The sequence below is a fragment of the Ammodytes marinus genome, assembly GCF_949987685.1.
Source record: "Ammodytes marinus genome assembly, chromosome: 25".
Taxonomy (NCBI): domain Eukaryota; kingdom Metazoa; phylum Chordata; class Actinopteri; order Uranoscopiformes; family Ammodytidae; genus Ammodytes; species Ammodytes marinus.
The window spans coordinates 1,576,044-1,587,926 of record NC_137229.1 but is presented as its reverse complement, the minus strand read 5'-3'; the positions used below and the strand labels follow the sequence as shown (position 1 = coordinate 1,587,926).

Sequence of the window (11,883 nt, the reverse complement as noted above, 5' to 3'; positions counted from 1 at the left end):
GGGTCGGATTCAACCCGAGCAGCCATCTACCATAAGGAGAACTTCAACTTTCTGGAGCACTGATTTGGGGGCCACAACCTTGAGCCTGTTCAGCACGTCCTGGAGTCTGTTCAGGGCATTATGAGAGTCCACCGCATTAGTCTAGACGTGAGGTGATGAAGGCATGGTTTAAGGTCACTGCCACAAGGTCGGGGAGCGAGTGTTGGAGTCTGGAGATATTTTTCAGGCGGATGAAGGCAGATTCGGTCGTTTGTAATTTTGATGAAGGCTGTCTCTGCTGTGGCGGGGTCCGAAACCAGATTGGAGGGGTTTGTAAAGCTCATGGTTGGACAAGTGCTGATTGAGTTGGGCGGCAACTACTCTTTCCAGGATCTTGCTGAGGAAAGGAAAGTTGGAGATGGGCCTGGATTTGTTAGGGTCCTCAGGGTTCAGACCTGGCTTCTCAAAGATGGGTGTGAGGGATGCTGCTGTGAAGGTGGAAGGAACCCAGCCAGATTCTAGGGAAGAGTTCATTATGTTCACCATGGTAGAGCACAGGACGGGTAGAAAGGTCTTAACAAAGGCAGTGGGCATAGGGAACCAGTTTGTCGGGCCAGGAAGTAAGCTGTCTGTCTGTAATAAATAATAATGGATTGGATTTATATAGCGCTTTATTTCTCTGTGACTCAAAGCGCTTACAGGGTTCCAGGTTCCATTCATTCACACACAGTCATACCGGTGGTGGTAAACTACCATAGTAGCCACAGCTGCCCTGGGGCAGACTGACGGAAGCGTGGCTGCCATTCAGCGCCTACGGCCCCTCCGACCACCACCTCAAACATACAGCAGTCATACTCATTCACACGAGGCAAGGTGGGTGAAGTGTCTTGCCCAAGGACACAACAACCATGACACTAGTGGCAGAGCGGGGATCGAACCGCCAACCCTTGGATCATTGGCCAACCCGCTTAACCACCTGTGCCACGGTTGTCTGTCTGTCTGTCTGTCTCAAACACACAGACAGACTCTCTGGTGGTGGGAAATCAAAGAACTGGTTTGTAACTGGGAACCAGCTCTGAACCGGCCCAGATTTTACGTCTGTTGGAAGGGGTAAATGTGACTCTGGATGTGAGTTCCTGGCTGGTTCCATTTGTTATGTTTGTGTTTGATGAAGCTGTGAGGACTGAGGTTTCTCTTCATCATCTTCACTCTTCACAGGGACAGGAGTGAAGGGGAACTTGGTGATATGTTGAAGCTGCTCTCCCTCCTGACTGCTCCACAGTTATTCTGGTTCCTCTTTCATTTGTAGGTTGAGCTGTTCAGTTGAGCTGCTGGCTCCAGGCTCTGCCTCTCTGTTCTCCTCAGTTTGGTTTTGATGAAGCTGTGAGGACTGAAGACAGACAGCCTTGTGGTTTCTCAATGAAGAATTCCACATGAATCTTTTCTCACAAACTTTACAGCTAAATGGTTTCTCCCCTGTGTGGAGAACCATGTGATCTTTAAGACTTGACTTCACTGAAAATGCTCTACTGCAAACTGAGCAATTAAATGGTTTCTCCCCTGTGTGGATAAGCATGTGAACTGTAAGCTGTGACTTCCATAAACATGTTGTACTACAAAGCGGGCAACTAAACGGTTTCTTCCCTGTGTGGACAAACATGTGCCTCATAAGACTTCCCTTCACTGAAAAAGTTTTACTACAAACTGAGCAACTGAATGGTGTATCCCTTGTGTGGACGACCATGTGCCGTGCCAGATGTTCCTTCCTTTTAAATGTTTTATGACAAACTGAGCAACTGAATGGTTTTTCTCCTGTGTGTGTTATCATGTGTCTTTTAAGGTTGTGACTAAATCTTTTCCCACAGTCAGAACAGCTTTGTGGTTTCTCTCCAGTCTTACGTCTGTTATCACTTCCAGACACTTTATTTTTCAGAGCCTTTAAACCTGACTGATGTTCTCTGGTCTCCTTAGAGTAATCATCTCTGTCTTCAGTCTCAGAGGAGTCTTCAGGCTGGTCCTCAGTCTCAGGTTGTAAATGTGGATCTGGATGTGAGTTCCTGGCTGGTTCTGGTCCTCCACAGTCCTCTCCATCAGCTGCTGGTTCCATGTGTTCAGTTGAGCTGCTGGCTCCAGGCTCTGCCTCTCTGTTCTCCTCAGTTTGGTTTTGATGAAGCTGTGAGGACTGACGACAGACAGCCTTGTGTCTTCTCAATGAAGAATACCACGTGAATCTTTTCTCACAAACCTTGCAGCTAAATCGTGTGTGGAGAACCATATGATTAATAAAATTTCCCTTCTGTGTAAATGTTTTACTACAAACTGAGCAACTAAATGGTTTTTCTCCTGTGTGAATTCTTATGTGTCTGTTCAGACTCTGATTGTAAGGAAATCTTTTCCCACAGAAAGAGCAGATGAATTGTTTATGTCCAGTCTTACGTCTCTTTTCACTTTCAGACATTTTATTTTTCAGAGCCTTTAAACCTGACTGAGGTCCTCTAGTCTCCTTAGAATACTCCCCACGGTCTTCAGTCTCAGAGGAGTCTTCAGGCTGGTCTTCAGTCTCAGGTTGTAAATGTGGATCTGGATGTGAGTTCCTGGCTGGTTCTGGTCCTCCACAGTCCTCTCCATCAGCTGCTGGTTCCATGTGTTCAGTTTGTGTTTGATGAAGCTGTGAGGACTGAGGTTTCTCTTCATCATCTTCACTCTTCACAGGGACAGGAGTGAAGGGGAACTTGGTGATATGTTGAAGCTGCTCTCCCTCCTGACTGCTCCACAGTTCTTCTGGTTCCTCTTTCATTTGTAGGTTGAGCTGTTCAGTTGAGCTGCTGGATCCAGGCTCTGCCTCTCTGTTCTCCTCAGTTTGGTTCTGATGAAGTTGTGAGGACTGAAGACAGACAGCCATGTGTCTTCTCAATGATGAATACCACATGAATCTTTGCTCACACACTTTGCAGCTAAATAGTTTCTCCCCTGTGTGGAGAACCATGTGTTTTTTAAGAGTTGCCTTCAGTGAAAATGTTTTATGACAAACAGAGCAACTAAATGGCCTCTCCCCTGTGTGGACGACCATGTGCCTTTTCAAAGTTTCCTTCCTTGTAAATGTGTTAAGACAAACTGAGCAACTAAATGTTTTTTCTCCTGACTGACCTGACTGATGTTCTCTGGTCTCCTTAGAGTAATCATCACTGTCTTCAGTCTCAGAGGAGTCTTCAGGCTGGTCTTCAGTCTCATGTTGTAAATGTGGATCTGGATGTGAGTTCCTGGCTGGTTCTGGTCCTCCACAGTCCTCTCCATCAGCTGCTGGTTCCATGTGTTCAGTTGAGCTGCTGGCTCCAGGCTCCGCCTCTCTGTTCTCCTCAGTTTGGTTCTGATGAAGCTGTGAGGACTGAAGACAGACAGCCTCGTGTCTTCTCAATGATTTATTCCACATGAATCTTTGCTCACAAACTTTGCAGCTAAATCGTTTCTCCCCTGTGTGGACAACCATGTGATTTGTAAGACTTGACTTCAGTGTAAATGTTTTACTACACACTTTGCAGCTAAATCGTTTCTCCCCTGTGTGGACGACCCTGTGATTAATATGATTTTCCTTCCGTGTAAATGTTTTACTACAAACTGAGCAATTAAATGGTTTCTCCCCTGTGTGGACGGCCATGTGCCTTTTCAATGTTCCCTTCCTTGTAAATGTTTTACTACAAACTGAGCAACTAGATTTTTTTTCTCCTTTGTGAATTCGTATGTGTCTCTTCAGACTCTGATTGTAAGGAAATACTTTCCCAGAGAAAGAGCAGATGAAGTGTTCATGTCGAGTCTTACGTCTCTTATCACTTTCAGACATTTTATTTTTCAGAGCCTTTAAACCTGACTGAGGTTCTCTGGTCTCCTTAGAGTAATCATCTCTGTCTTCAGTCTCAGAGGAGTCTTCAGGCTGGTCTTCAGTCTCAGGTTGTAAATGTGGATCTGGATGCGAGTTCCTGGCTGGTTCTGGTCCTCCACAGTCCTCTCCATCAGCTGCTGGTTCCATGTGTTCAGTTTGTGTTTGATGAAGCTGTGAGGACTGAGCTTTCTCTTCATCATCTTCCTCTTTAATGTGTGGGGGCTCTGGTGGCTCCTCTTCTTTAACCACCAGCAGCTGATGGACATCTGGGGAGAATAATGAAACTTTTTAGAAAACTATAATTTCCTATTAACATTCAGTGTTTCCAACAGGTTGAGGATTTGCGGTATAGGAGGCCCAGAGTGCGGCGGCTCGTCACATGATGGGCGGGTTCAGCAATAAACTTATCAATGGTTTATTGACTACCCCAAGCTCACATCCATCATTAAAATGTGTTAATTTAAAAAAATTATAGAAAAGTGTATTTTTTAACACTGTTAAAAAAACATTTTATCTACCTGGGCGGGTCAAAATGAACTGGGTGGGCCACCCAAGTACAGCCTATGTGTGGGAAACAGTCAGTGCGTTTCCATGGCACAACTAAATTGGATTAAGACATATATCGAACTAGACACTCGAACGGACCGTGTCACTTGTCTGAGTATACATGGCCTTTTAGGAATCGGATAAATGTCCGATGCATGGCTGTCTCCACTAAGGTGGTGGTGTAGCCCTTTCAACCATGCTTTCAACAAGTGGTTTTAGAGCCACGTCCGGTTCCCTTCAGACAATAACCCATGGTGTAGCCTATAACGAGCAGGCACACAAGCACAGAACGAGAAGTCCGATATGCGATATCCGATCCCTGTATACAGTACATGCAGAGAGAATGCCGACAATGAGTTATCTAGGTGTTCTTATCCGACTTCTCTTGTCCCAGTGTTTCCCCTAGAATTTTTTTTAGGCACGGTGGTAAGAGCTGATAAAGAGTATGCGCGCCGTGTGCGTACCAAATTTCTAGAAGAAATTGACCAAAACGAACCCCATTTGGGATGAGCCTCTTTTGACAGCCCGTTAAAAATGAGGGCATAGGGTTATGCTTTCACATTCAGTACATTTGTACATGTGGTGCTTCTCACAGGATTTCCTGCTGGGTGAGAATGGACCTTCTGGGGTCTGGGGGCATGCCCCTGCAGAAGAAAACCTTATAATTTTTAAAGTTAAATGCATCAATCTGGTGCACTTTGAGAGGTGAAATCTGATTTATTATGTGTTCTGTAAACAGCTGTCATATGTCCTGCCTATAACAATTGTCTGTAATAATTTGGAGACACAAGCCATGTAAACTATTCAAGAAAAACATGTGGATTTCAATAAAAAACAATAAACACTAAGATCTAATATAGACAGCCCCTGTCTAGTACTCATTTCTGGAATAATCTGAATCACCTCACCTTTTAATGCAAATAGCCTTGTTGAAAATAAATGAATTGACATAGGCTCCACATCATGATCATCAACATGTGTGCTACATAAGGCAAATTCCCTATTCCGACCATTATATTTCATCTAGCCTATTTCTCAATTTAAAACATAAAAATAAAGTAGCATTGAAAATACAAAGAAATAGGGGTACAATAGCCAGCTGTTTAAGATAACTTAACAGTTAAAACAATAAGTAAATTAATATTTCCCTTGAACATAAATGAATGCTTTTCTGAGAATGTCAAAGGCAGTAGCAGTGTGGCACTTCTGTAAACTTACTGAAACGTGTGCATGCCGTTTTTTTCTGCGCTGTCTCTGCTGTTGATACAGATTGGGTGTGTTGCCACGGCGACATAGCGATTTTAACTTTCTAAGTTTTGCTCAGCACTTTTTCCTGTTCAACGTCCCTGTTACAGAGTCCTTAAAGGCCTACTTCACCGGTTTGAATATGAAGGTGTATTGAATTCTGAGACCCTATGTAGTATAAATGTGCGAAGGAAATTGAAATCGGTTCATCCTGGCCTGAGAAAAGGCAGAAAGAGTGTTTTTTTAACCCTATATTTCTCTTTCTCGTGACATCACAGAAAGAGAAATATAGGGTTAAAAAAAAACTTACTTTGTAAATATTACTGTGATGTCTTTTACTGTGACATCACAGTAATATCTACAAAGTACGTTTTTTTTAACCCTATATTTCTCTTTCTGTGATGTCACGAGAAAGAGAAATATAGGGTTAAAAAAAACACTCTTTCTGCCTTTTCTCAGGCTAGGATGAACCGATTTTAATTTTTTTTGCACATTTATACTACATAGGATCTCAGAATTCAATACACCTTCATATTCAAACCGGTGAAGTAGGCCTTTAATATCTCCATAGAGCAGGCGCTGGTTTTATTTTTGCCACTAGTTCAGCGTTTGCTTGCTAGTCATGCTCCTGCTCATTGGCTTCCGTGATTAACAAGTGTGCACCGAATGCACACGCGCATCACGCCCGCCGTGAGCAAACACACACACACACACACACACAAGCAGACACACAGATCAGCTGATGGGATGATCAAACGAGAGGTTGTAAAGACAGGCGCACACGAGGGGTAGACCGACAGTGCCGCGCAGACGCTCGCAAATGATTATTACGGAATCAATGACATTTTTTTTTTTTAAAGTCAGGCTGCTGTTGGCCTGGCGTGGCCGCCAGGCCTGTATAGTGGTAGGGGAAACACTGCTTGTCCGTTATTGTGCCGATTTGAGTGCGAAGTAGATCGGATAAAGGTGTTTACATGCAGTTTAAAAGTCCTGTTGAAGTCTTATTCGTTTAGTTACCCGATTATGAGTCTGCATGTTAACGCACTGAGTGACATTTAAAAGGTGCACTATGCAGTTTCAAGAGAGGGGGGTTTGTTTCAAGTCCTAACCAAATCGAATTCTACTAGCATCCAATGTGGAAGTGACAAACAAATGCAGTTCACCGATTGGCCAGTAGGGGCAGTTTTCACAGCATTATTAAATCCTATTTAAAGATCTCCTATTATACTACTTTTCTGGTCTTAACTTCTCATTAATGACTCCTATAGAGAGGCCTGACACGAATCACAGCACAAAACTATGTAGATTTTCGGGAAACGCTTCCTCTCATCTGGGCACTTTCAGCATTCTCTGTCAACACTGGCTTCGTCCTTCTCCGCCCCCTTCCCCCCCCTCCTGCCAACCCCACTCCGTTGTGATTGGTTACCTTCCGGTACTTTCAGCGGTGCGCGGACAGATTTGAGCAGGCAGGTGGGGGCATGGCTGGAGCATGCCTGAGCACGTTGCAGCATTGCCATACATGGAAAATCCGGATTGTTCTACGTAGATAAATCCCGGAAATTTGAACAAGTGAATCACGACCGGCGTCCCTAGGGTTAGCGCTCTACACAGCCACCCCAGATGGTCAGCAGGGAATACGTCAAAATGCATGCAAGTCATTATTTGACACTTTAGTATCGTTAAACATGACTATAAATCATTATAACAACGTTTATAGGCCATAAAAGTTGAAAAAACATAATAGGTCCTCTTTAAGGCCTGGTACAAAAAACATTCCAGTCTGTATGTCTAGGTCATATCTCAATGACAAGACTGAGGGGGTGATTTTTTTTTTGTACCAGGCTAGCTTCTATTCTATTGGAGGTTAAAATGTATGAGTAATTAGGGGCATGGCCTCTTTAGGGCGCACTCACACTAGGGCCGCTGTTCCGTGCCCGAGCTCATTTGCATACTAAAGTCTAGAACGTTTGGCTAGTGTGACCACGCCATCCGTATTCCAGCACGGAACAGCCCCTTGGCCACGGCACACTTGGGAGACAGGGTTTTTCCTGAATAGAGAAAGTTTTGGCGCGCGCCAAAGCAGATTTATCCAGCGCCAAAGGAAAATCAGGAGCGCCAAAATTATAAAGATTGAGAATAAATATAGCTATTTAAAACCTCTCCAAATTCAGCCCAATTTAAGTCATCCTTCTTGAGGGGCTGGGCAATAACTTGAATTTCATTTTCAATTACTATTACGGCTTCCCTCAATCATGAAAACAAAATAATCGTTATTAAACTATCATTGTTCCACACGCCGGGGAAGGCAGGCTTGTAAATGCAGCGGACCCTTCTGCTATGCGCTCCGCTCGGCCCCGCCCTCAAATGATCATTTAGCTATTGGCTGGTCCAGAGAGTACGAGGGAGATGTCGAGAATAAAGGTAAAATTAATTGTGTTGTCTGAAAACACTTCAGACTCACAATGGCGGATGAGACGAACCCAAAACAACACATAGCGGGACTCCGCGGTCCGGTGATAAGGAAACAGTAGCCTACACTAAGGTTTAACAAGAAACTTTATAAAAGACACTTAAAATAACCGAACGAAACCGTCTTGGAGATGGGCGATTTCAGCGCCTTCTTCTGTTGCGCTTTAAAAAGGTATTTTAGTGAAGCTAAAATCGGATAGCTCCCCACCATAGAAATGTAACAAGACTATGAGTTAATTTTACCAGCCTTGGTGGCGCCATTGTTCCATTTAAATGTTCCAAAGCCCTGTGCCATGGTATTTTTTACATTTGCAGAGCCTACATGTAATTCTTAGTATTGAATAATTTTATCATCATAAATCAAAACTTATTCATTTTGAGGAACCTGGAACCAAACCTAAGACTAGAATATGTTTGTAAACCAAACTGTGGGCCCTGCTGCTGTAAACAACAACAGTGAAACAGTAACTTTTCAGGAAGCTTTCTAACTTCAAACAGTGTTCCAGGGATCACATTTTCCTGCGAGGAAAGTTTGTTCATTCAGTTATGAGAAATCTTGTTCACTTCTCGAAGTAACAATGCACCTTTAATGAACCCTTGTGTAAATATGCAAGATCATAGCCAGTGGCTTTGTTTGGCTGCATGCTACCCGTTTATTTATTTGGTAGTAACAGGTCCTCTGTGAAGACTTTTATTTCCATTTGTTCATGTATAGCCACTTTAATTTCATTTTAAGCACTTTGATTGTGATTTGTAATTTTGAAAAATGTGGCTATCCCCACAGAAGCAATAGGTCTAGCTATGTCATTCATTATGCTGCAAATTCTCTGTGAATGAAAGAAAATAAAGGGATCGAAATGTAAAAAGGGTTTTGTATCTTGTCATGATTTTCTTTTTACAATCTACAGTAGTAGGCTCTAGCTCTATTGATATTAATATAAATACCAAAGATACAGTATTTCTATTATAAAGTGTATTGCACCATGAGCCATAACTGTAACCATTATATTATATACTTGTGTTAGCCTTAAGCCTAGCTCAGTTATGCCATACCATGTCACCTCCTGCTGTGTAATGAGCTGCATTTAACACAAGAAGATCTATTAAGAACACCAAATCCATACTTCCTGTTATTTTGGTGAAAGTAATGCAAAAGTAATGTAAAAGTAGTGTAATGCCTTACAATTCAAAGACAGTAATATTGTAATGTAACTAACTACTTTGAAATGACAGTAACAAGTATACCGCATTACGCTTTTGAAGTAACTTGGCCAACACTGCTGATGACGGGCCGTTATATAAATAATAAATATAAACAAATAATAAACAGCGTGCTATGAGACTGTCCACCGCGACCTATTAGCCTACGTCAAGGCTACATTAAAAAAAAAAATAGCTTAAGGATTCTCGTTGCTCTAATGTGGAAGTGGAATATTTGATGCAAATTTGGCCGGATGAAAATATTCACAAACAGTCGTATAGCCCATAGACATAATAAAGGATAGACGCCGCGTTGGGCGTAGAGCGCGAGAAATGCGGGCGCCATCTTGGACCGGTCAAAACTGATGAAAACAAATGTCCCCACTCGCATCGACAACCACCATTCCGACTTGTTGTCATTGGTTGTGTCTGTCTTTCACAAATTAAAGCTGCACCACATTGCCAAACTCGCCTCGCTTGAATTACAGAAAGGGAGCACAAGAAAGAAGCTCTGTAAAACAGTCCTCTTTCAGGGGTTTTAGCTAATCAGAGATCAGAATCAAAATCCTTTTATTTCTCGTCGGAGTAAAATGCGATTGTAAGGATGGTTAACTTTATTTTATGCATTTGAGTATTATTGTTTGCTGTTGTTTGATTTTCCCTTAATTTAATACTTTTGATTGCTGTGGTTTTGTATTGAATGTGTTTTTAAATGTACCGCGCTGCAAGGCACGCATTGATTTCCTGTCTGTGTCTGAGGAACCAACTCGAGACTAGACTGAACTTGGTATTCCCCCCCTAGTATAGAACATTGGACAACCAAGAAGACTTTGCTTTTAAATAATCCCGTCCTCATTTAAGAGGCAATTGCCTAACAAGCTTGTGTTTTAAATTAGAGAAATAAAACATATTTTTACACGAACACTCATGTTGTCCTTCTCTTTTAATGAGATATTATATACACTGGTTTTTATTTATATTTAATGCCTTCATGGGAAACATCCACCCTTCATATGTACCATGCTCGACTACTCCTCCTAAATTTCCCCGAGCTAACTCCAGTTTAGGAATAACTGCCTTTTCATGTAGTGCCCCTAATTCATGGAATGCTCTGCAGAGCTATTTAAAAATGACTGCTCTTCCTACTCTTGGTTTATTTGAATCTAGGATTTCTGAATTTTACACATCTGACTGTAACTGTTTTAGCTGAATTCATTGTTCATTTAGTATTTTATTTTTGCTCTTTTTTTGTATTTTGTATAGGCCTACTTTATTTAAATTAATATATTTTATCCGATTTTATTTCTGTTCTCTGTTTATGTTATCCCTGTGATTGTCTTTATTGTATATGCTCGTCACTGTAAATGAATAAATATATTTATATATAGCCTAATCATATATTGTTAACTTATTAAAATAGCTGACTTTACTGCCCCTATCTGTTTCTGCTTCTCTATCATATTTAGTCTAAAGTGTGTGATTTGCAAAATACCTATCATAGCCTACATCACATATCATAAAGGTGACCAGACGTCCCCATTGTTGGTTGCCTGTCCCTGGCTAAATAGAAACAACTACCTGTTCCCGTTTTGTTGACACCTCATTAGGTTTTTCAATCAGATTGCTAGTCAAACTGGAAATGTCTCCGTTTTCCCCCTTTTCGGGGGATGTTCCTCGTTTTGATCTCGGACGTCTGGTTACTTATATCAGAATCTTCAATGACTGTTAAGCCCACTATTTGCACCTGCCAAACAGACTACACTGAGTGGAACGTGTGACCGGTTCAAGATGGCGGCCCCACGGCTCGTCAGCGCCAATAGGCAGTAGCGGCCAACGCGGCGTCTATCCTTTATTATGTCTATGGTATAGCCTACTAGACTACGGTCCAAATCCTAAACGCGCACGGTGACGTAGGCAAGGTGCAATCGTGCCCAGGCCACAAGCAGTGTGAGCACAGGCCTGCAGGGTAGTGGGGGCAATCCTGCTGGAGCACGGAACAGGCTAATTTGCCTGTTCGGCTAGCTGTGAGGGCCAGGGCTAGCTGGCCCTCACTTCACCTCAGAGGTATAGGCCTACGTCAGATAGATGGGCATACCTCCCTCCACCCAATATCACATCAATACCCTCTTTAGAGGAAATGAGGCGGAGTAAAAATCTGACAAGATAATCGACAATAACAACGAAGCTGTACCAACCTGCTCTGTGTAGCCGGATTTCAGGCTTCAAAACAGCGTCCAGTAGTTTGTTTTGTCGGTCGATCTCCTCTTTTAAACGACAGCGTTCCTCCTCGTGCTCTGCTATGGTTCTTTCAAACAGCCCAAATATCTCTTCAGCGGCCGCAGCTAGTCGCTGCTTCACCAACGCTCTCACCATTTCCGACATTTTCACACCGTAACACTCGACTTTTTTGGCACAAACAATGTATTTCCATCAAACCGTCTCTCTCTCCCGAAACACAACAGACGCCATTTTGTTACAAGTTAGTCAGAGTGAGGGCGGTCAATCATTTCCGGAGCGGGAACCCTTCAAAATAAAAGCCTTTTCCTTACTCTACAGTTCTTCTTCTT

General features: G+C 42.7%; 1 protein-coding gene across 1 annotated transcript; it reads right to left on the bottom strand.

Annotated features, from left to right (window-relative positions):
- Positions 1-804: 804 nt before the first annotated feature.
- LOC307270221 (uncharacterized protein) lies at positions 805-11,770 on the bottom strand. Its single transcript, XM_080053393.1, has 2 exons — positions 11,512-11,770; positions 805-4,122 (listed from the first exon to the last, which is right to left on the bottom strand). The coding sequence occupies exons 1-2, from the start codon at positions 11,696-11,698 to the stop codon at positions 1,262-1,264; spliced, it is 3,048 nt and encodes a 1,015-aa protein (XP_079909519.1). The 5' UTR covers positions 11,699-11,770; the 3' UTR covers positions 805-1,261.
- Positions 11,771-11,883: the final 113 nt, after the last annotated feature.